The sequence below is a fragment of the Tachysurus fulvidraco genome, chromosome 1 (assembly GCF_022655615.1).
Source record: "Tachysurus fulvidraco isolate hzauxx_2018 chromosome 1, HZAU_PFXX_2.0, whole genome shotgun sequence".
Lineage (NCBI taxonomy): Eukaryota > Metazoa > Chordata > Actinopteri > Siluriformes > Bagridae > Tachysurus > Tachysurus fulvidraco.
Genome location: NC_062518.1, coordinates 50,089,642 through 50,114,581, shown reverse-complemented (window position 1 = coordinate 50,114,581; position 24,940 = coordinate 50,089,642). Strand labels below are relative to the sequence as shown.

The following is a 24,940-nucleotide window of genomic DNA, read 5'->3' as shown; positions in this document are numbered from 1 at the left end:
CAGAATCAGTGGTGTTTACCTCAGAATAAGTGGTGTTTACCTCAGAATAAGTGTGTTTACCTCAGAGTCAAATCAAATAAAATTTTATTTGTCACATACACATAAATACAGGGTACGATATGCAGTGAAATGCTTTATGCAACTGTCCGGTATAAGAATAAAAAATATTTAAAAAAAGTATAAAAAAGCAAAAAATAAAATAAGAATAAAATAATAAAGTATAAACTATATAAGAAAACTATATAAAAATATGAAAATATAGATTAAGAAAATGTATATACATATGCATAAATATACATTAAACATAAATGTGTATGGTTTTTAAAGATTGTCCTTAAAGTGTCCAGGTGCAGTATGGTGTGTAAATAGTGTATAAAGTGGCACTGTGCTGTGCAAGTCCAGAGTTAAAGTGTCCTTAGAATCAGTGTTGTTTACATCAGAATTAGCAGTGTTTACGTCAGAATCAGTGTTTACATCAGAATCAGTGTTGTTTACATCAGAATCAGTGGTGTTTACATCAGAATCAATTTTGTTTAATTCAGAATCAGTGATGTTTAATTCAGAATCAGTGGTGTTTACATAAGAATCAGTGGTGTTTACCTCAGAATCAGTGGTGTTTACCTCAGAATCAGTGTGTTTACGTCAGAATCAGTGTTGTTTATGTCAGAATCAGTGTTTACGTTAGAATTAGTGGTGTTTACATCAAAATCAGTTTTGTTAAATCAGAATCAGTGGTGTTTACCTCAGAATCAGTGTGTTTACCTCAGAATCAGTGTGTTTACCTCAGAATCAGTGTGTTTACCTCAGAATAAGTGTGTTTACCTCAGAATCAGTGTCTTTACCTCAGAATAAGTGTGTTTACCTCAGAGTCAAATCAAATCAAATTTTATTTGTCTCATACACATAAATACAGGGTATGACATGCAGTGAAATGCTTTATGCAACTGTCCGGTATAAGATAAAAAAATATAAAAAAAAAGTATAAAAAGGCAAAAAATTAAATATTATATGTATTATATGTATCATAAAATAATATGTATAAACTATATAAGAAAACTATATAAAAATATGAATGAAGGAAAGTATATACATATGCATAAATATACATATACATAAAGGTGTATGGTTTTTAAAGATTGTCCTTAAAGTGTCCGGGTGCAGTATGGTGTGTAAATAGTGTATAAAGTGGCACTGTGCTGTGCAAGTCCAGAGTTAAAGTGTCCTCAGAACCAGCGGTGTTTACCTCAGAACCAGCGGTGTTTACCTCAAAACCAGCTGTCAGGGATTAATCAGCACGGATCCATCATGAATCCGTGCAGACTTATGGCCATGTGCGTTTGTGTTTGTTTGTGTCACGTGATTGCTCCATCGTCGTCTGCTCCTCCCGGTCATCACACCTGTTCCCCATTGTGTATAATATTGTTAGTTCCCTGTGTAGTGTGGTTTATGTTTGTCTTCCTCCTGTATTAAACCCCTTTCATTTGAAGCTATGCTGCATACGGTTCTGTCTCCAAGCCACCTCCGACCAGGTCCTGACACCAGCGGTGTTTACCTCAGAACCAGCGATGTTTACCTCAGAACCAGTGTTGTTTTTGTCAGAATCAATGTGTTTACATCAGAATGTAAAAAAATGTGTTGGTCTAGTGTGTGGTCCCAGTCCTGGAGATTCAGGTAGAACTGAACAAATCTGTGAAACATCTGAAGCTTTTTCAAATATCAAACCTGTTTCTCAATCTCACAGAAGATCAAAAAGATTTTAGTACTCTTACTATTTTACCATTCCTGTTGTAGACTGATTGTTCAGTATCTATAAATATTCAGATACCTCAGTATTTAATATGCTGACACCAGTAAATCAGTAAAGATTCACACACTGAATAAGATGAAACCAGAGAATTTATTAGCCTTAAATTAAATTTCTTTAAGACACATCACCAAGTAAACTTAATAGAAAGTCTTAAATGTCAGAAAGTCCCTACATGAAGGTAAATCTTTTACATGACCATGTGAAAGAAAGTGATTAAAGTAAAAATAATTATTTTGTAAAGCAATAGAAGACAACAGTTTTCCTACCCTAAATACAACTAACAAGTAATGGAAGTATATACGTTATGACCCCAAGATAGAGTTTAAGTCAGTTTAAAATTCAGTTTATAATCAATTTAAACCTTTAACAGGAGAATTGGTTGAATTGGCTTCAACACTGTTGTCCGTGCCTGGTGTTTAAAAGAGGGCTTTCTTTACCCGAACTTTTTCCTCTGCATCTCCTTGTTCTTCATTTTGAGTTTTCTTGGCAGGAGTAAGTTCTTGAACTAAAACATTAGCATCCTTCACAAAAAACAAACAAACAAACAAAAAAAACCACACATATAAGGGGTATTTACACCAACAGTTTGGAACACACTATACAGCATCCATGCCTTTAAACCACTACATGAAAACACTTGCTGTTCATTACAGGGGCTAGGAGTAGTTTTTAATTATGAGCCCAAAGGGAGAGATCTCTGCTGTCAGGTTAGTGCATGCTGGTCTCTAAGAACCCCTTACCTTTTACTCTCCAGGCTCAGGCAGTTATCAGAATATTCATTCAACATTTACTTAAACACACACATGGTGGAGGAGGTGAATCTTACCCGAGGTTTCAAATTCTTCGTCTTACACCACTGCTGAAAGTATTTCTTTGCATCTGCCAGTTTATCTGTCTGTCTGCAGTAAAGAATGATGTGCTCCTCAGAAAATCTGTCCGGCAGCAGTTTGGACACCTACAAAAGACATTTGCACATCAGTGCAAACATTTTATTTCATAACTAACAGGTACACAGAATTAGAAGCGTAAGCTTTTCGATGGGAAACAAAGACTGTGTGATCATCTTCAAAAGCACCAACACATACCACCAATAGGAATCCAGTGGACACTCACTAGACATGATCTCTTAAACATTTCAACACCACTCGTTGCCCAGAGGACTGGGCAGCAGCCACCCAGTAACTGAGTCCATAACAGTTTATACAACTTATGTATATACATAAATGAGTGTGTGTGTAAAGCTGTTAAAGTCCCAACAGATATTTGTGGAAAGGTTAATGGAGTCTTGCAGGTAAATGACACCTTATATGTACTGTACCTGTTCCTTGCGGATCTGAAAGGCTTCAGTGGGGTTGTGCTTGCAGTAGAAGTAGACGTTGTCGATGGGGTTTTTCTCCTTCTTGCCATAATCAATACCAAATACCTGCCAGATTATTAAAAGTGAGTCCAAAATCCTCAAATTCTGATTATCAAAGTGTAAAATAAAGTATTCGTTTTTTTTTGTTGTTTTCATACGCTGACTATGAAATCTTCAGCTTTCAGGACAACCTCAGTGTCATCAGGTTTGGACTCAGCCACTTCTTTGGCCAATGCTTCCTATAAAAAATGTATTTATCATCTGCATTAAAAACCATTACAATTAAAATATATTTATCATTTATCATTAAAAACCATATGCATTTGTGTATATGTATATTTATGTATATGTATTTACATTATTTGTTCACTTATATTTTCATATTTTATATAGTTTTTATATAGTTTTTACTTTTTATTTATTTATCTCCTTTTGGTTTTGTTATATTTATTTTTACCCCTAATTGCATTCCTTTTATGCTTAAATACCGGACAGATTCAAAAAGCATTTCACTGCATGTCGTACCCTGTATGTATGTGTATGTGACAATTAAAATTTGATTTGATTTGCAAACTATAGATTATTCATTTTCACATTGTGTATTAAATGCCATGCTTGACTTTAGTCCCAGAGTTCCTGGGTTTTTGTTGCTACAACAGGACTTCTCTCCGAGCATCTGTTGTCTTTATTACCAATATGAACATGCATGTTGACTTACTTCTTCAAGTATAAATTCTAATAATAAAAATTTTATTATGCATTAGCAGGTGGGAAACAATTAGGTATTGGTAAATAGACCTCTGACCTCTGTCAAATTAAGAGCTTTTTCAGGTATCGTCTGTCCCACACACTTGTACAATTTTCTGCAGAGAATATTCTTCATGATGGTTTGAGCTTCGGACAGGTTTGGATTAGAGGAGTACAGGATCTGCTCAAAGATGTTATCTGTGAAGTGGTAAAGAGGACATTATGTTGAAAAGGTCATGGCCACACGCACACACACACACACACACACACACACACACACACACACACACACACACACACACACACACACACACACACACACACACACACACTTACATTTATTGCAAAATACAATAATGGGCCAGCAGGTGTTAGGCCAATAAAGATACAATAGAGTTTAATAATTTACACATTTTACATTAAAGCTTAGCGCAATGGCTTTCAAAAAAGTTTCATACTTAGTCTGTTTTTTCTTCATACTTATTATTTTCAAATAGTCTTTAAGAATGAAAAAGAATGCATTGACATCGTTCTCATGGCTGATTGGAAATGCTCTCACAAGGATGCAAAGGAATGTCTGTCCTGTCGAAGCTGCTCTGTAATTAACTTTGTACTCTGTATTTGCACCTACACACTGAGAGTTTTGAGACTCCCCGTATATTACATTTGGGGTGTATATTGCGGAAGTTCATGAAACTGAACAGGCCCACTGTGTATTGTGGAGATATGTCACGATGGTTTGTTAGTTTCAAAGTTTAGATTATCTGACCTGTGAGCTTGGTGTAGGCCTCCATGTTGTCTATGGCCTTTGACATTTTGTACATCTTTCCAGAGGATCCCTGGATCAGAATGTAAGGATCGGCTTTGACCAAGGCTTCTGTTATCCTACAGTGTGATTATTTTATGCAACGGTCACATATCAAACAGAGGTGTGAGATCATAAGCCAGCAGTACAAACATATATGTACAAACTGTTTTTTAAGCTCAATATAATACTGCTTGAGGCAGACCTAAGGTTACCCCTAGCTGTGCCATGCCACCACCACTACTGATCATCTGTTTCTCTATCATCTTCTTGCTGTCAAGCTGTCCAAACACATTTCCCTTGCCAATAGTTGAACTACTACCCCTTCACTAGAAGGATGCAGTGCCTTCTCAGGCAAATCTGTGGCCCCCTTTTATAGTGCCTTTTATAGTGCCTTATTCTGTATCTGCACATGCAGATGCAGACATAATCGGTGTTCATGTATCAGAGCAGCTTTATATTTGAGAAGTTACTTCTGCAAACCCTCCAAATTTCTTTTGTACAAAGTTTAGAGAAGTCACCACTTAATAGATGGGATAGTGAAGGCTAACTCAAATTAGTTGGGACACTGTATCAGTATCACAGTGTATTAAATATTAAATATTGATATTAAATCTGGTTTCTCTAACTGGACACCTAACCCATTCAAGAGTTTTAAGTCACTACTTTGACACACTAAAACACATCATACCAGAAATTATGGTTATGAAACTGTAGATTAATTGCAACATTAAACCTCTTTTATCAGGCAAACAAAAACCCCACAGATTCTTCATATTAGTACTAGAAACATTTTAGATATTTATGTTAATAATACTCACATTTCCTCAATGATCTTGGTCACTTTGTGCTGATAGGCTCTGCGGTGTAGGGAGTGTCTTGTGTGAAACATGTCATATAAATCATGGACTTCCTGCAGAAAAGGGAAAGTGAGCCTTACTCCTCAAGCTACTCACAATAGATCTCGTGTCATTACATTCGTATTGTGTCATGGCAAAATGAATAACACCAGCAAAAACTGCATCAACAGTGTTGCATTATAGTCAACAATAGACAGAAGCCCGATTCTTGCTAGTAAATTTCCTGACATACCACAGTTTGAGTGAAAAACCAGTTTGCTCATATAAACATTTAAATACTGTCAGTGGCTCTATACTCCGTTCATACAGCACTGAAGAGGAAGGTAGAAGGATATCATCTATAGTGGCAATGATCCATCTATTGTGAAATGTTTGCATGGGTCCCTGATCTTACAAAGCATGGTACTATCAACTTAAAAAAAATCATAATTAAACATTCAAAAGTTTTAAATCTTTTGAATATTCATTCATTTTCTACCACTTATCCGAACTTCTCGGGTCACGGGGATCCTGTCATCAGGCATCAAGGCAGGATACACCCTGGACGGAGTGCCAACCCATCACAGGGCGCACACACACACACACACACACACACACACACACACACAAACACACACACACACTACGGACAATTTTCCAGAGATGCCAATCAACCTACCATGCATGTCTTTGGACCGGGGGAGGAAACTGGAGTACCCGGAGGAAACCCCCGAGGCACGGGGAGAACATGCAAACTCCACACACACAAGGCGGAGGTGGGAATCGAACCCCCAACCCTGGAGGTGTGAGGCGAACGTGCTAACCACTAAGCCACCGTGCCCCCAGCTTTTGAATATTGAGCTTTATAAACACCACCGTATTAGAAGAAAACATGAGTATTTACAGTAAAAAAAAGTAAAGAATGAAGTACTGCAGCTGTTAGCATAGATTTCAATAAGCACTAATTTGTAATCATGTAGACATCAAAGGACAATTATATGAAACAGTAAAATAATTTTAGGATAATAAAGTTAACATCTAAGATCTTCATAGTCACCTGTTTAATGTTGTGTGCTACATAAAATTGGCTTCATGCATTGTAAAAATATTTTGGTGGATTCAAAATGTGTGTTTAAGTTAAAAGCTCTGTGCATTGTGGGTAAGGAGCATACTGTACCTTGTCTCTGGCACAGATGATCTTCTTCCCATTGACCTCACACACTCTGGCCATTTTTAGGAAACGCTGGTAGTCTGGGATGTTCTTGAGTCCCAGGTGATATGAGTCTCTGTTCAGATGGAGAATGTGTATATAAAAGACCTTTAAACTTCAGGAACTGGTATATGTTTATCTCATGTATGTTTAGCTGTATTCTATTGTTAGCATCTTGCTGCCCCAGGCTAGTTAGCTTTAGTTAATTATATATGCTCTTAAATGCACAGTAACATTAATATATCTTCTAAATAAAACAAAGTTCATCTTAATGACACACTCACCTTGCGAAATAATCCCACTTGTCCACATCAATGCCAGTCCTCTTATTTGCCACAATCTCATACAAGAAGGACTGTTCCTCAGGTCTTCCACTGTAGGGCCACTAAAGAAAGAGTTCCAGAAATCAGTTCTGCTGCAATGTTTCACCTTGTGAACAAAATTGAGAAGAAAATTCTCTACCTTGTTTTGTGCAGAGGGTTTCAAAGGTCCTGCAATTTGTTCTTTGATAAATTTGAGGTCTTTGTTAGAAAGACCATAATCTTTCATCATATCCTCCAGGTTATTCTCCTTCACCAGATGCTCAAACATTTTCACTGATGCAGTTTCATGCTGCCATGAAAAAGGGGATGGAACTGAACATAATGAACCTGCACTACATCGTACACAATCACACGTGCTACTTGTTTCATAGGATTTCAATAATTATTGTTCTTTATTCTTTTCTACTTGATCTAGCTGCTTAATTGATAACCCTCTATAACCCTAGAGCAATATAAAGCAGAAACATTGCAGTGCTCTGTGTTTCAGCAGTGGTTTGGTTCTCACCTCCCATTTCAGTTCAGGACGGACCCTTGGGATAAACATGCGGTCAAACAGATGTGAAAATGGGCCGTGACCTGAAAAGTGGACAATTGCAAGATTAATGATATGAATGTGTCTTTAATGTGGATGTCATAACCATAGCTCACCCCTTTAACATGACCTTTATAACCACTAAACACTAAACAGAAACAGAAACATATATTATATTATGAATAAATTATTATTATTATTATTATTATTATTATTATTAGAACTAGGTATCAGTTTATCAATGTGTAAAAGCATGAGTCATACACTATGAAACATAAAGTGTGTGTGTGTGTGTGTGTGTGTGTGTGTGTGTGTGTGTGTGTGTGTGTGTGTGTGTGTGGTCACCCAAGTCATGGCACAAGCCAGCAATCTGAACACACAGGATGTCTTTTTCCGTGATGCCAAGCTCTGGCTGTTTTTCACTTAGAGTTTTAATGAGACAACCTGCTAAATATCCAACACTGAAACACAGAAAAATCAGAATGTATGAATAATCAAACATGTATCTAGTTTTAAAATCAGGATAAAAGCCTCATATCATTATCATATCACTCATGCCATCTCAAAACTTTTAGTCATTAATGAATGCAGCATGTGACTCATCATGTGGTATACAATCACTCTCATGTGTCGTGTGTGTGTGTGTGTGAGTGTGTGTGTGTGTGTGTGTGTGTGTGTGTGTGTGTGTGTGTGTGTGTGTGTGTGTGTGTGTGTGTGTGTGAGAGAGAGTAATTACTAAACTCTGCTTTAAGCCACTTATTTTTAGCTTGCATGCTTGCACGTGTCTAACGATACACACCCTACTGAGTGTTCAAATCGGTTGTGTGAAGCTCCAGGAAACACAAAGTAGGCTCCTCCCAGCTGTTTAATATACCGCAGTCTCTGGAACTGAGGAGTATCGATGATCTTCACTAGCAGGGGGTGCAGCTCGATGTGACCATGGATTGGGTCATTAAACACCTGAGACAGAGAACACACACTAGTGTTCAAATGTTTGGGATCAGCTGGAAATGTTCTCGTTATAACATTATGATTATATATATGATTATAACAATAAAAAGCTTTATTCAATAGGCAGATCTTGACATGGTGTTGGTGAGGATGGAGCTGGATTAAGTTCTTCCTTTTTTTTATATATACACACACTCAAAGCCGGCTCATTACTATCACTAGTTATCGACAGGGAAGGAGATTAAAGCCCTCAAAGAGCATGGCCATGGGATTCGATCACCAGATGATAGGACTGATATTCTTTAGGAACCCCATATGAGTGGTGTTTAACAACTGAAATATCCTTAAATAGACTGATGTTATACATGTTACATGCACTGGGGCACAGTGTGATCCAGGCTTTAGCTTATACCTAATACTTTTATTAAGAGAGCCCATTGGGAAATGGGTTGGAACTAGTAACGGTTTAGTGTCTAGTGACCGCTCAAATGACTGGACAATTATATACACCAATATTGATATTAGAGAAGAGGGATGTTTTACACCTTGTCATGCCGATCTGATTTCTGCCCAAGGTGCTCTGGAAAAAAAATAGTAATTTTTAAATATTTTTGCATGCATCAGTGCAGAATGATAAATGATAAACACTCCATTACCACATTATTGCATTACTGACATTTAGGAGAGTTAATATGTAACACTGACAGACTCTTACTGAAAAAAACTGAAATCATATCAAAGGTGCACTAGTTTAGGGTTGTGTATACTTATGTATAGCTAGTTTATCCAGTTTATCCTGTTTGAGTACTTGTTTGTACAGTTCTTAAGATGTGTAGTTAATCATCACTTGGAAATCATTCGTTGTTTTGTTTTTTCAATGACTGAGCTGACATCCATTAAGAGCTATAGGCAAGAATAAATATTACAGACATCTATGACCCGATCCAAATAGACTTTATGATACAGATTTCTGGTGTTGTAATAAATTATTTTTGAGAATCAACAATAAGGTTGTAACAATGTACTTTACCATCTGCCTTTCTCTTCCGGGAACGTTCAGGACCCAGGTTTGTCGCCATAGCACTGAAGATCTTGTTGTGGAGATGAATGTTAGAAGTTTAGCTCTTTACATAAATATCAGGTACAAAAACTATATAATTCTACTAAAAGATAAAACCTGGAGATGAAAAATCAGCTGGTCCTACACTATCGTCACTGGTGGAAGTGACTATCTGAGACAGGTACTCAGCTTTAATAATGCAGACAGGTGGGTGGATCCTTTATATAAAAAAAAATGAATGAAAGAAAGAAAAAACACAGTTTAAAAAACAGTTTTTGTCTTTAGATTAAAACAGGTTTCACGTTAAAACTGTAGAGTTTAAAATGGGTTTAAAAAGTTTTACCGTTTGTTTATAGTGGTATAAATTTGGGGATTTATATGTCTCCAAATAATAATAATAACAATCATAATAATAATAATAATAATAATAATAATAATAATAATAATAATAATAATAATAATAATAATAATAATAATGCTCCAAATAGAGACTCCTCTATGAAGCCTCGGGACATGAGCAGCTCTAACATTAAAATATACTGTTCCGGTCCCAGAGCTTAGCCATTTAAATGTAGACTAGAAAATATGCATACCATAGTTCATATCTAAAAGCAGGTCCTCCTGTAGTCATGTTTGGAAAAGTTTGGAACACCTATGATACACCTAGGAGACAACTAGGAGACACCTTACCTGCTCTAAGAGACACCTAAATCCTTTAACTCTGGCTAACATGAGACTTTCCACTAACAGGCATTGTTTACTAATGTCCTGATACAGATTATCTAGCTAGACTACTAACCAGTCTGGTTGTGCTCACCAGCCAAAAAGAAAGAAAATAAACTACAAGTTTTTGTTATCTTATCAGCTAGCTACCTAGTTGTCCAAGTAACACTAGCTATTAAACGTGTTTATCTTTCATATACAATGCAGAGTTTGTGATTTCAATATTAGGAACATAACAGTTCCTCTCATGTTTGGCAGAAAAAAGATAAGATTCTCCTTCCATGAGGCAAAAAGCCAACAGAACAATTCCAATAACATTTTCACACCAACAGTCAAGCATGGTGATTGTGTTGGGATGCTCTGCTGCTTCAGGACCTGAGGGAGCGTTCACTAACATCATAATAACATTAAAGAACGATCATAAAGTCTGCCATGCAGAAAACTCAATCTAGGAAATCATTTGTCACCCGCTGTCTAGATGGGCTGAGGGTTATTCAACTAATGTTCCTCACTTAGAAATGTCTGCATGAAACATTTACCTTATCAAATTTGACTTGTTTGATGTACAGATAAATAAACACACATTAATAATGCTCTCTTTCCTATATCACCATACCTCCACTCCAAAATATAAATATGACACGATAGAACAGAATTTCAGCTTTAATTTCCTTACATCAAGATATTTTAAATAACTCGGTGGATCAAAAGTATTATAACAAATATTTTTCCATGTTTGTAGAGCAGCTTCTTTCTGTTGTGTGTCTGAAGGTTTCTGCCTTCAGGTTGATCTTCAGGAGGTGAAATGTTGCTCAGTGTGTTAAAAGGACTGATTGACTCACACGTTCTGAAAACCTCCTATGTCCCAATTTTGTCAATTTCATATTTTTTCAAATATCGGTGCTATTGGTCAGTCCCCATGTGGGTCTGTTATTTTTACAAGTTATTAACCAATCTAAAGTCTTGAAAACAGCTTGAGCGCAAATCTCTTAACCACGTTAATCTCAACGTGACCGCAGCATTTTTTTAATTTCCTGAAAAATAATGGTTTTGTAGATACGAGTATTCCGCCCGACAGCGACGATATGTCTTGTATTTTGTGGCCCGTATCTTCTTTGAACAGTGGATTTGTGAGACCTCCGTGGACCTTGTTCGTGATGTCACTGACTGTTGTTTTTCTTTAGTCCTAACTCTAAGCCTAACCCATTATATTGTATATTTTATTAATTCATTTGAATAATTTCAACTTTTACCAAAACAAAAATGCAAATGGTTACTTCACAAAGAAGCATCTCTTCAACATTAATGTAGGAAACACCATCAAATGATGCCTAAAAAACAGATTAAGTTTCTTCACGAAGGATACTATCGGTAATGTCTATAAACACAAGCTTAGTCATTATCCTGAACTAGACAGATGGACACAAGCTTGCATGGTCTTAGAGTTTGTCTGACAAACATATGCGGTAGACAAGACTAAATCAGGAAAAGTACAGTATACAGGGGGTCAAAAGCCAAAACCAGAGCAGCTCCCTCTTACCTCAAAGATCTTCTCATTCTTCACACTGTACCTCGCTTCCTGAGATCTACAGTACTGCTCCACTGGTCCCACAATCTGTCAGGGTAAGAGGCAGGTGTAAAGAATGAACTTCCCCTAGATGTCCGAACATCTAAGTTACCTACATCATCCTGAAACACTAAAACTAGCTATTATCTATCTTTCTAAGTCTGTGAACCAGTGTTAATGTATTATAGATAGAGACTTCAAGCACTTTTGTACGTCGCTCTGATTAAGGACATCTGCTATGGACAAAAGTCTTAAGGACATCTGTTAAGGACAAAAATGTGTGTGTTTTGTTCAGTAAACATCTCAATTTCTAAATAGAATTTTCTATCAACTATTTTATGTCAGGCTTTTCAACAGTGGACACATAATAAAGGATTAGTAATAGATGGTCCACCATAAAGAAAGGTGTCTCAATCTCAGGTTTAGCTTCACATCACTCTCATCACTAACAGAGGCCTGGATCACTCCACAAAAGAGAAGCCTCACCTTCTGCTTGGTCCTCTAGCGAGGCTTCTGACTTGTGTTAGGGTCTATTTTTGCCTTGGAGATGGTGCTTTACCATATATACATTTCATTCTTGGATTTACATGCTGTTACAGTAAGTTCTCCAGTCATCCTACTCACTGATGTCATCTAACACCCTCTAGTGTCAGTCAGCTGTATGTTCTGGTCTTCATCAGCAATCATTTAAAGACTTTGACAGGAAGGAATTAGTGTTGTGTCTGTGCTGAGCTCAGAGTTTACGATGACCCATTAGTTCCTCAGGAGCTCTCGGTTGCACTATTATAAATTGTTGTAGAAAGGACATTATTTACATTGACCCTATTTACTGTAGAGTGTCACCCAAATGAGGATGATGTTCCCTTCTGAGTCAGGTTCCTCTCAAGGTTTCTTCCTCTTATCATCTCAGGGAGTTTTTCCTCACTGCCGTTGCCTCCGGCTTGCTCATTATGAATAGTGATAGATATACAGATTTTTAAAATTTGTTTAATTGTATGTATTAATTTATTTATTTGTATCCTTATTTTTTTTTATTTTATAATATATTTATTCTTTTGTTGTTAAATTATTGTTAAGAATTAAGAATTGTTAAAATATGCAATACAAATAAATTGAATTTGAAATTTCAGTCTGTGCAGATTGAGCGCACACACTTAACTCGTAGTATTTTCTCTATCGAAGTCACGCACCCATGTAACTCACGCACCCATGTAACGTTGCTGTGCGCGTGGTCACAAAAACTTAAAATTCACTTAAGTTTCACTTTTCACTTGTTTCACGATTGACTTGCATATACTGTACAGCAGAGGTATTCAACTAAAATTTAAAGAGGTCCAGTAAGAGAAAATTTCTTGAAGCAAAGGTCCAGAAGATCATAATGTCTAACTAGTTAGTGTGATATATATTTAAGTAGCCTAGTAGTTGTATCAACATCTGCAAGCAATCAATACCTGACTGTCAAATCAAGAAAATTCAGTACAATTCAAATACATTTTGACAATATTTATTGTCACGTAACAAAGAACTGAACATATGTATGATTATAGATATGTATAAAGTTATCTCATTCAATAAATAAAAGTAGGGCTAAATTTCAAAATAAGTAATGAGTAAATGTGTATGTTTAAATAAAGTGCTTAACTTTCCCTTTTATATCTCAGTAAGAGAAGTGAGCTCTAGCTTGGCTTGGGTTAGGGTTAAACCTGGGCTTGAATGGAGTCAGGGCCGCTCTCATACACATGTGGAGGTGCTCATTAATGAGCCTGGAACCATATTTAGATTTGATTATGTTCATTGTAGAGAAAGCTGCCTGACAGTTGTATGTAGAGCCAAACATGGTCAGGATGTTTAGGGCTACTGTCCTCAGACCTGGGAAAGCTGTCTCAGGGACGCTGTCTTCAGATTTGTGTGGATATGTTTGTTTAAAACCTTTATGTTTTGTCTCATAATGGTGTTTCACATTGTCACTTTTAATAAGTGCCCCAGTTTCTGTACATATGACACACACTGGTTTAGTGGGAAGTGTGAACAGAAATGAGTCTGTCCTTTCTGGAGTAAATGTTTTCGCTGTCCACTTGTCTTTTTTTGGAGAGCGTCATTTGTTCTTTATTCTTTCTTTCTCCGTCTCACTCGTCCGTTCCTCTCCCTTTCCCCCGTCTCACTCGTCCGTCTCTCTCCCTTTCTCCGTCTCACTCGTCCGTCTCTCTCCCTATCTCTTTCTCACTCGTCCGTCTCTCTCCCTTTCTCCGTCTCACTCGTCCGTCTCTCTCCCTTTCTCCGTCTCACTCGTCTGTCTCACTCCCTTTCTCCGTCTCACTCGTCCGTCTCTCTCCCTTTCTCCGTCTAACTCGTCCGTCTCTCTCCCTTTCTCCGTCTCACTCGTCCGTCTCTCTCCCTTTCTCCGTCTCACTCGTCCGTCTCTCTCCCTTTCTCTTTCTCACTCGTCCGTCTCTCTCCCTTTCTCCGTCTCACTCGTCCGTCTCTCTCCCTTTCTCCGTCTCACTCGTCCGTCTCTCTCCCTTTCTCCGTCTCACTCGTCCGTCTCTCTCCCTTTCTCCTTCTCACTCGTCCGTCTCTCTCCCTTTCTCCGTCTCACTCGTCCGTCTCTCTCCCTTTCTCCGTCTCACTCGTCCGTCTCTCTCCCTTTCTCTTTCTCACTCGTCCGTCTCTCTCCCTTTCTCCGTCTCACTCGTCCGTCTCTCTCCCTTTCTCCTTCTCACTCGTCCGTTTCTCTCCCTTTCTCCGTCTCACTCGTCCGTCTCTCTCCCTTTCTCCGTCTCACTCGTCTGTCTCACTTCCCTTTACTCCGTCTCACTCGTCCGTCTCCGTCTCACTCGTCTGTCTCACTCCCTTTCTCCGTCTCACTCGTCCGTCTCACTCCCTCTCTCCGTCTCACTCGTCCGTCTCTCTCCCTTTCTCCGTCTCACTCGTCCGTCTCTCTCCCTTTCTCCTTCTCACTCGTCCGTCTCTCTCCCTTTCTCCTTCTCACTCGTCCGTCTCTCTCCCTTTCTCCTTCTCACTCGTCCGTCTCTCTCCCTTTCTCCTTCTCACTCGTCCGTCTCTCTCCCTTTCTCCTTCTCACTCGTCCGTCTCTCTCCCTTTCTCCGTCTCACTCGTCCGTTTCTCTCCCTTTCTCCGTCTCACTCGTCCGTCTCTCTCCCTTTCTCCGTCTCACTCGTCTGTTTCTCTCCCTTTGTTTTCTACATTTATCGCTATCTGCCTTTCATGCGTAACCTTATTTAGCTCATCTGGCTTGCTCTCGCTGTTGAGTCCAATGTTTACTTCAAGAATGCACAGATCTGATTGGCTAAGTGGTATCACGTGGGATGACTTAACTCGCATGCAATTGGTCTGTGCATTTCCACTACCACTATTGTAAAGGTTGCAAAAGCTGCGCCGGTTAAAATAGAAGCGTCCCGTCAAGTTTTACATCATATTTTTTATTTTGGCTCTAGCGGTCCGCCAGTTAGTGACCTATACCGTACAGTATTTCCATGTATTCAAATGCTGCGTTCACGTATTTACACTACAATCCAAGACGCTATATCAGTCAAACTTGCTAACACACACTCACACGGGGTAAAACCAAACCCTATTCATTCACCAATCAGACCCGATCGTTTTTTTTTTTTCTCCTCTCCCTATTTTTTATTTTTTTTAATTCATTCGCGTGACGAATGACAAGGCGGCAGACCTAAACACAGTCAGTTTACTTGGTGGATTTGGAGCGGCAATTTTCACACAAAAGAGAAGAAAACGAGCGTCAGTGTGGAAAATGCTGGTGGCGACGGAGATAGTGACGATGTAACAACATTGGTTCCGAAAAAAGGCAAGCAAAGAAGTTACATATGGACGTTTCTCAATCGGAAGGCTGCAGCCTCCGAAGGTCGCATATGCAGGCTGCATACGTGGGACTGATTCTCCATGCTGATGAAAGTTGTGTTTGTTATTATTCAGTTTGTTTAAGTATTACTTAAGTAAGACTTATTTAATGCCTGCTATGCCTGTACACACAATTTCATTCTTAATTTCCATATCATTGTTCATTTTCTACAGATTTCTGCCACTGCACCACTACACTCTGACTCTCCCTGCTAGTCCAAGGCTGATACTGCTGGGTAAGTGTCACTGTAAGGAATGGAGCTATAGAACAATAAAACTGTATAGAAAAGTCTGTCAGTCTGTCTAATTCATCTCTTTCTGAAATTAATCTCATTAGCTTTTCCAAGTAATGGATTTGCAGCTGTATAATATCTGATAGTGTTTCGGGACATTAACTATAATTGTTGTCTGCATCAGTTGCTGGTGATGAAGTCACACTTAGAGGCTGGATGCATTGAAAACAACATCATCTGTGAAGGCATCCACCAAAGCTTCATCAGAGGGCTGGCTGCAGTTTTCGCCACCTACTATGTGTTCAACTTGCAATACCAAGAGGAAGCTGCCAGGACACTGGACTTTGTTCAAAGGTAAGTTCTCTCTCATTACCTCCCACCCTGCACTACCCTACCTCTCTCTTTCTATATTTCTCTCAAACACAGAAGCCACCTCAAAGCACAGCTTTGTTAAGGGAAAGGACATTTTAGACTGGCCATATCATGGTGTATACCTCAACATAACATTGGTGCAACAGTAGTTTGAGTGTCTAGTCAGTTTCCTCTGCATGCTACTTTAATTTTAACAGAAAGCAATGGACAATACCGTGAGCTCAACACTCTTAGAAAGGACGTGTAAATTTCAACTTTATGCAGGCAAATCTAGCTGCCAGTATATTACTGTAATTTAACAGTGAAATTTTTTACAGTGTAGCATCTTGAGAAGGATGTGAAGTATCTACAAGACACCAGAATGCAGAAAAAAAAAAGAAAAAGTCTAAAATTAGAATACTGTGACAATCCACTGTTCACTTGATTTCCTGTTGTTTCTGTTCCAGCCCTCTCTGAGCTTCGGGCGGCTTCAAAACATAGTCCTTATACATGGAGTACACCACACCTGCAACGACACCACAGGTTGATATACACTATACTCATCAATTATAAAGTCATGATCATTCCATTAGCTTGGAGAGATGATGATGATGATGATGTCACCATGCTCATTTGAATATGTCTGTGTTTGGGTTCTAGTGTAGAATAGTACCTAAAGTCATGGCTCCCACCACGAAGCCCTGCGCTGCCACACGCATGTGGATCAGTTGCACGGACATCTTCATATTGCCCCTGCTCTTCATCTTGTACAGTCTGTGTGCCACAATGGCAAAGAGAACCGGCCATCCCTGTGGAAACAACATCGTTAACGTCATCATCATCATGACCACCACCATATCTGTCATCACAGACATAACCATCATCTCCAACATCATCTCTGTCACCATGATCATACCTTCACCACCCTCATTACTGTCCTCATCATTATCACCACAGGAGGCAGTATTTTGACATTTCTGCTGTGTTCCACATTCACATTTCTGTATGTATTGTGGTATATAACTGATGATCAGCACATGTATGTCTCACCATTAGGGACGAACGGGTTCTCCTTGGCTTTCCTGAGGAACTTGGACTCCCCATACCATCATGTCCAAGATGGACATCTTGGTTGAACTGAAAGGAAACACATGAAGTTAATATTTTATTTAGAAACAGACTGAAACCCACATTGTAATAAACACTCCTAAATTCTCCTACACTGTAACCTGATGACACGTTGCAGCACTACCTGTATTGTGTAGCTCTCAATAAAACACTTCCTTATGGTTATACAAGTAAAACAAACAGGTTTAGCTCATGATTCCATCAGTTACCCAGATGTGATGACAATTCTTTACTAATCACTTGTCAACAGTGTGAGGAGGAAACAGTCTGGGTGTTTTACCTTAAAACACACAATGCGTAATACACAACTTTCTCCAGAGGTTAAATCCATTTACACCAAAGCAACTGCTTTTTAATTTAATTTATTTATTTATTACTTTTTTAAAGGAATGACTGATATTAAACACTGACAGAAAACAGAAAACTGCAGCACATTTATAATAAAACCTTCTGACCAATCAGAATCCAGAATATGACCTCAGTGTTAACTAAATAATAATAATGACAATAATAATGATACTAATTACAATAATAAAAGACACGACCCACACCAGTGTCCGCGAGGGAAACGAGCCGGCGTCAGGAACAGGCTGAGGGGATACACACACCGTGCTCCCTTACCTAGTATCTAGGTACTGGGTAAGTAAGTGTCTTCCTTCAAAAGACATTGAACTGGAAGAAACCGGAATTAAAAAATGATTGTAGAAATTGAACATCTAGAGTAAATAACAGCACATTAAAGACTTGTAGTATGTTCTTTAGGGTCAAATAAATATTTAGCAACTTGTTTTGGAGTGGTGTGTGCCTCTTTTCAAAAGTTATTGAACTGGATGCTGTGCCATTGGAGAACCCCATAGAATACAGTGATGATAGAAAGTGAAAATTTTTTACTATATAAATTCGTTTTTCTCCTTATGTTTAACTTCTGTTCTATGTTTATGTTCTGTAAAGCTGCTTTGAGACGAAGCCCATTGTAAAAAGTGCTATACAAATAAACTTGAATTGAATTGAATTGAGGTGAACATCTAGAGTAAATAATAGCACATTAAAGACTTGTAGTGTGTTCTTTAGGGTCAAATAAATATTTTTCAACATGTTCCAGAATAGTCATCCAGCTGTTTAAAATCTATTGAACTAAATGTTGTCAAAGAAAGAACCGATACAACACACTATGAAGTGGGGGAAATTGACCACATGAGGAAAATTGCTGCACAATAAAGAGCTGTAGTATGTTTATTAGGGTGAAGTTAAGATTTTCCGACGTGTCCAGGTCCAGTCCATCAAGCCTGTTAAGGATCTCGCCCCCTATGGCACGATTTTTGCCTACATGACTTGCCCAACAAAAAGTGGTACAGCTCCCACATACTTTGACACACAGGGGTGAGCCTGATCTGATTTGAAAGAAGAGATTCTCTAGTTTCAGAAACAGATTGATTCTAGGCCTTACTGGCACAAAGTTACAGGGCTAGAATGGAAGGTTTTCATTTCTGCCTGGGTTGTTTACCTGATAAACTGATTAATCTTATTTTTCTGGAACATGCTAGGGACAAAATAACAACTGAGAGTCATAGCCACATGTCTTGGCTTTCACCAAAAAAAATTCAAGTCAAAAGACACAAAAATGGATTTTATATGAATATTTTTCTACGGCCCTGGTCGTCGGGTGCAACGTTTTTGTGTACTTGTTTACTATATAACTTTGAAATAAAAGGCTGCAGGCTCAGTCTGACAAGCCATAAATAAGCCTAGACTCTCTCTCTATCACTCTGGTGTGAAAACAGGCCTGTAACTTGACACCCTGAGCTGTGAGAGGGACAAAAGGTCAGGGATTACGCAAGAATTCTTCTGCGCATCCAGTTCACGCAGACACAGGCAAAGAACATACGGCATGCCGCATACCGTTGGAATCGTCTGCTTATTGGCTAAACAGCTGTATAGGTCCCAGCCCATTTCATTGCTATTGGAAGGAGGCCTTTCAGTCAAAGGCGGGTTCCCAAAAAATGAGGTCATGCCATCATTGGCTTCTCAGCCGTCTATCTCTGCCATACAAGCACCGATTGGCTCAAATGAGGGCTTATTTGATTCGTTAGGACCTGGGCTATAAATAAATGATGTAGACTTTGAATTTGAATATCCCAATTAGGAGTTAGAGCGGCAAAACGAGATGATGGCGCACTTCTGTTTCCAGTTTTCAGAACACTAACGGAATATTTGCGGCGCGACCAGAGCGTTTTGGATTAAAAGGCTTACAGATTTCAATTCCTTGGACCTGTGTGGATTTTTGTGGATTATTTGTGTTGGAATATATTACCCCAGTGAAGAAAGAGACGCGCCTAAAGGTAAGGGAAAAAACGATCTAGCGCCACCTAGGTCAGTTTTGTCCAAAATTTTTTTCTAATTGTATGAAGGCTGTGAATCATATTATGCTTTGTGTGTGGGCTTAAAAAAATATTGAGAGTATAAACTTTACTAGGTAAATAGGTTTTTTCGTGTTTTTGGAGGATTTGATGCTTTAAAGTTGAATTGAAGCTTGTTTCTGGGTCATCCCCTAGTGGCCACTTTGACTTCCGTGCCGTGCACGGCACGGCGACCCGTAACAGGTTTTAAAAGCTATTGAACTTAATAATGTGTCATTAAAGAAACCACAGTAAATAACACAGTAATAACAAAATAATAAAAAACAACAACAAAAACAAAAAAATACACTCTAGGCACAAACTGTTTATTACATATATAAATCATAAACATTTCATACATCAACATGCTCTGGAACGTTTTCAATAAAAGCATGTAATTTGTAGATGGTCCCTAAGGTGGTGATGACGTTACATCATTCCATAGGCATAAATGTGTTTTTAAACTTTATAAACACATCGACTTCTGCAGAAAAATGGTTTGTACTTACTGCTTATTATAGTCAGTATTGAAAATTAATTGTAAGGATCATTTTTAAATGCACATTAACAAAGCTATTGAAGGGCCGGGTCACGGGGCAGCAGACTAAGCAGGGATGGCCAGAGGTTCCTCTCCCCAGACACTTCCTCCAGCTCTTCTGGGGGAATACCAAGGTGTTACCAGGCCAGCCGAGAGACATAGTCCCTCCAGCGTGTCCTAGGTCTTCCCCGGGGCCTCCTCCCGTTTGGGAGGCATCCGAAACAGATGCCCAAGCCACCTCAGCTGACTCCTCTCAATGAGGAGGAGCAGCGGCTCTACTCTGAGCTCCTCCCGAGTGACTCCTCACCCTATCTCTAAGGGAGCGCCCAGCCACCCTGCGGAGGAAACTCATTTCTGCCGCCTGTATCCAGGATCTTGTCCTTTCGGTCATGACCCAAAGCTCATGACCATAGGTGAGGGTAGGAACGTAGATCGACTGGTAAATGGAGAGCTTCGCCTTGCGGATCAGCTATTTCTTCACCACAACAGACCGGTATATTGACCGAATCACTGCAGAAGATCCGCTTGTCGATCTCCCGCTCCATCCTTCCTCACTTGTGAACAAGAACCCAAGATACTTGAACTCTTCCACTTGAGGCAAGAGATCTCCGTCAACCTGAGGGGGACAAGCCACCCGTTTCCAGCTGAGAACCATGGTCGCGGACTTGGAGGTGCTGATTCTCATCCCCGCCGCTTCACACTTCACACTGCAAACCATCCCAGTGTACACTGAAGGTCCTGATTTGAGGATGCCAAAAGGACAACATCATCTGCAAAAAAGCAGAGATGAAATCCGGTGGTCCCGAAAACAGACTCCCTCCGGCCCCCGACTGCACCTAGAAATCCTGTCCATATAAATAATAAACAGGACCAGTGACAAAGGGCAGCCCTGTTGGAGTCCAACATGCACTGGGAACAAGTCTGACTTACTGCCGGCTATGTAAACCAAACTCCTGCTCCGCTCATATAGGGACCGGACAGCCCTTAGCAGAGGGCCCCGGACCCCATACTCCCAGAGCACCCCCCACAGGTCACCACGAGGGACACAGTCGAATGCCCTCCAAATCCACAAAGCACATGCGGACAGGTTGGGCAAACTCCCATGCACCCTCCAGTAACCTGGTGAGGGTATAAAGATGGTCCAGTATTCCACGACCGGGACAAAACCCACATTGTTCCTCCTGAATCCGAGGTTCGACTATCGGCCGAATTCTCTTCTCCAGTATCCTGGCATAGACTTTTCCGGGGAGGCTGAGGAGTGTGATCCCCCTGTAGTTAGAACACACCCTCCGGTCCCCCTTCTTAAACAGAGGGACCACCACCCCAGTCTACCAGTCCAGAGGCACTGTCCCCAGCCGGCACGCGATGTTGCAGAGGCGTGTCAACCAAGACAGCCCCACAACATCCAGAGACTTGAGGTATTCGGGGCAGATCTCATCCACCCCCTGGTGCCTTGCCACTGAGGAGCTTCTCAACTACCTTAGTGACCTCAGCTGGGTGGATTGACGAGTCCACAACTGAGCCCTCGGCCACTGCGGAGATCCTCGAAGTACTCCTTCCACCGTCCGAGAATGTCCCCAGTCGAAGTCAGCAGATTCCCACTCCCACTGTAAACAGTGTCCAACCGATAGTCCTTCTCCATGGCTTCACCAAACTCCTCCCAGACCCGAGTTTTCGCCTCCGCAACCAGCCGGGCTGAAGCTCGCTTGGCCCTCCGTTACCTCTTAGCTGCCTCCGGAGTCTGTCGAGCCAACCAGGCTTGATAGGACTCCTTCTTCAGCTTGATGACATGCCTTACTTCCGGGGTCCACCACCGGGTACGGGGATTGCCACCATGACAGGCACCGGAGACCTTACGGCCTCCATTGTCGAGCAACCGCGTCGACAATGGAGGTGGAGAACATGGTCCACTCAGACTCAATGTCTCTAACCTCCCTCGGGATCTGGTTGAAGCTCTGCCGGAGGTGGGAGTTGAAGATCTTTTTGACCGGAGACTCTGCCAAACGTTCCCAGCAGACCCTCACAGTACGTTTGGGTCTGCCAAGTCTGTCCAACTTCCTCCCCCGCCATCGAATCCAACTCATCACCACTTGGTGATCAGTTGACAGCTCCGCCCCTCTCTTTACCCGAGTGTCCAAGACATACGGCCGGAGGTCAGATGAAACAACCACAAAGTCAATCATCGACCTCCAACCTAAGGTGTCCTGGTGCCACGTGTACTGATGGACACCCTTATGCTTTAACATGTGTTCATTATGGACAAACTGTGACTAGCACAGAAGCCCAAAAACAGAACACCACTCGGCGGAGTCCCCTGTCGGAGCACTTTCCAGCACCCTTCCCAGAGACGCCAAGAAGGTCGGGTACTCTACACTGCCATTTGGCCCATAAGCAAAAATAACAGTGAGAGACCTCTCCCCGACCCGAAGGCGCAGGGAAACGACTCTCTCATTCACCGGGGTGAACTCCAACACATTGTGACTGAGCTGGGGGGCTATGAGCAAGCCCACACCAGCCCGCCACCTCTCACCATGGGCAACTCCAGAGTAGTAGAGAGTCCAGCCTCTCACAAGGAGTTGGGTTCCAGAGCCCAAGCTGTGTGCGGAGGCGAGCCCAACTATCTCTAGTCGGTATCTCTCAGCCTCCTGCACCAGCTCAGGCTCATTCCACCCAGCAAGGTGAGGCCTGGCTCCCCGGGGCTGGCTCCCCGATTGCGCCATACCGGGCGACGTCACGGACCTTGATTTTAAATTATTCATAAGGGGCTTTTTGAACCGCTCTTTGTCTGGCCTCTCACCCAGGACCTGTTTGCCTTGGGAGACCCTACCAGGGGCAAAAATCCCCAGACAACATAGCTCCTAGGATCATTCAGGCACAGAAACCCCTCCACCACAATAAGGTGGCGGTTCGAGGATGTGTGAATATAAAACCAACTTTACCGCAGTCCTAGTATCCTGTTAGCCAACGTCCAGTCTCTGGAAAACAAGCTCGATAACCTCAGGGAAAGGGTCAAGTTCCAGAGGGACATTTGGGACTGCAACCTTCTCTGCTTCACCGAGACATGGCTGATCCCATCGGTTCCAGACCACGCCATCCACCGGGGCAAGTTTTTCTCGGTTCATCGCATGGACAGATCACTGAACAAGTCAAGGGGCGGTGGAGTGTGTCTGATGGTGAACAACCACTGGTGCGACAGCGTGAGCATCGTTTCTCTTACACACTCCTGCACACCAAATCTGGAGCTACCGACCATAAAATGTCGGCCTTCTTTCTACCTCGGGACTTCAGCTCGGTTATAGTCAGTGCCGTTTATATTCCACCTCAAGCGGACACAGACAATGCAGTATGGGACTTACATGACACACTAATGTTACACCAAACACAGCATCGGGACGCTGCACTCATTGTGGTGGGAGATTTTAATAGTGCCAACCTCAAACGCGCGCTACCAAACTTTCAGCAGCACATTACCTGCCCCACCATGGGCAAAAGAACACTGGACCACTGCTACACAACGTTCAAAAACAGCTACAAGGGACAATCACATCCACCGTTTGGGAAATCGGACCATGCCGCCATCTTCCTCATGCCTGTTTACAAACAAAGGCTGAAACAGGAAGTTCCAGTTCAGAGGGAAGTCGCGTGCTGGACTGACCAATTGGTGGCCGCTCTGCAGGACGCTCTGGATGACGCAGACTGGTACATGTGCAGGCGCAGCTCTGATGACGTCAACATGTTTACGGAAGCAGTTGTGGGATTCGTAGGGAAACTAGCGGATGATACGATGCAGAAAACCACCATCAGAACGTTTCCCAACCAGAAGCCGTGGGTGGACAAAACCATCCGCGATGCTCTGAGATCCCGCTCCGCTGCCTACAATATGGGGCTCACCACCGGGGGCATGAATTAGTACAAGGCTGCGTCTTACAGTGTGCGCAGAACGGAGAAGGAACATGCATGCGTTCCAACATGATGGCTCTAGGAGCCTGTGGCAGGGACTAAGGAACATTACGGACTATCGAACACCTGCTTCTTGAATGGGGAATGCAGACGCTTCTCTGGCAGACGAGCTAAACACCTTTTACGCTTGCTTTGAGGCTGCAGCTAACAACACTAGCGACACTAGCGACACAAACAGCATGCACGCTGAGAGAGCTGGAGAGGTAAACACATTCACCATCTCAGAGAATGACGTGAGGAGGGCATTCAGGAGAGTGAATACCAGGAAGGCAGCAGGACAGGTGGCATCACAGGTCGGGTTCTGAAAGCCTGTGCTGATCAGCTAGCACTGGTGTTCACTGAGATATTCAACCTCTCACTGGAACAGTCTGTTGTCCCCTCATGCTTCAAGCAGTCAACCATTGTTCCTGTCACGAAGAAACCCCAACCCGCCTGCCTCAACGGCCTGTAGCTCTGACCTCAGTAGTGATGAAGTGCTTCGAGAGACTTGTCAGAGACTTCATCACTGCATCACTACCAGACACACTGGAT

The 24,940-nt window shown here is 41.1% G+C and overlaps 1 protein-coding gene and 1 long non-coding RNA gene across 4 annotated transcripts in view; one reads left to right on the top strand and one right to left on the bottom strand.

Moving 5' to 3' along the window:
* Positions 1 to 9,807, bottom strand: part of LOC113636563 (deoxynucleoside triphosphate triphosphohydrolase SAMHD1-like) — a 33,204-nt gene extending 23,397 nt beyond the window's left edge. Inside the window, exons 1-16 of one of the 3 annotated variants that reach the window (XM_047813933.1) lie at positions 9,749 to 9,794; positions 9,602 to 9,662; positions 9,117 to 9,151; positions 8,420 to 8,580; positions 7,966 to 8,081; positions 7,594 to 7,664; positions 7,228 to 7,377; positions 7,050 to 7,150; positions 6,733 to 6,841; positions 5,538 to 5,629; positions 4,681 to 4,796; positions 3,970 to 4,109; positions 3,323 to 3,403; positions 3,126 to 3,230; positions 2,634 to 2,762; positions 1,879 to 2,328 (exon numbers count right to left, since the gene is read on the bottom strand). In XM_047813933.1, the coding sequence (XP_047669889.1) occupies positions 2,224 to 2,328; positions 2,634 to 2,762; positions 3,126 to 3,230; positions 3,323 to 3,403; positions 3,970 to 4,109; positions 4,681 to 4,796; positions 5,538 to 5,629; positions 6,733 to 6,841; positions 7,050 to 7,150; positions 7,228 to 7,377; positions 7,594 to 7,664; positions 7,966 to 8,081; positions 8,420 to 8,580; positions 9,117 to 9,151; positions 9,602 to 9,650 (1,560 nt within the window). In that variant the 5' untranslated portion in view covers positions 9,651 to 9,662; positions 9,749 to 9,794 and the 3' untranslated portion in view covers positions 1,879 to 2,223. Of the gene's footprint in view, positions 1 to 1,878; positions 2,329 to 2,633; positions 2,763 to 3,125; positions 3,231 to 3,322; positions 3,404 to 3,969; positions 4,110 to 4,680; positions 4,797 to 5,537; positions 5,630 to 6,732; positions 6,842 to 7,049; positions 7,151 to 7,227; positions 7,378 to 7,593; positions 7,665 to 7,965; positions 8,082 to 8,419; positions 8,581 to 9,116; positions 9,152 to 9,601 lie in introns of those variants that run through there. The other 2 variants (XM_047813930.1, XM_047813943.1) reach the window with 2 other exon arrangements.
* A 5,572-nt stretch (positions 9,808 to 15,379) lies between these two features.
* LOC125141457 lies at positions 15,380 to 17,189 on the top strand. Its single transcript, XR_007140836.1, has 5 exons — positions 15,380 to 15,857; positions 15,978 to 16,039; positions 16,221 to 16,390; positions 16,855 to 16,930; positions 17,048 to 17,189. It is a non-coding gene; the product is annotated as an uncharacterized LOC125141457 (long non-coding RNA).
* The last annotated feature ends 7,751 nt before the right edge of the window (positions 17,190 to 24,940 follow it).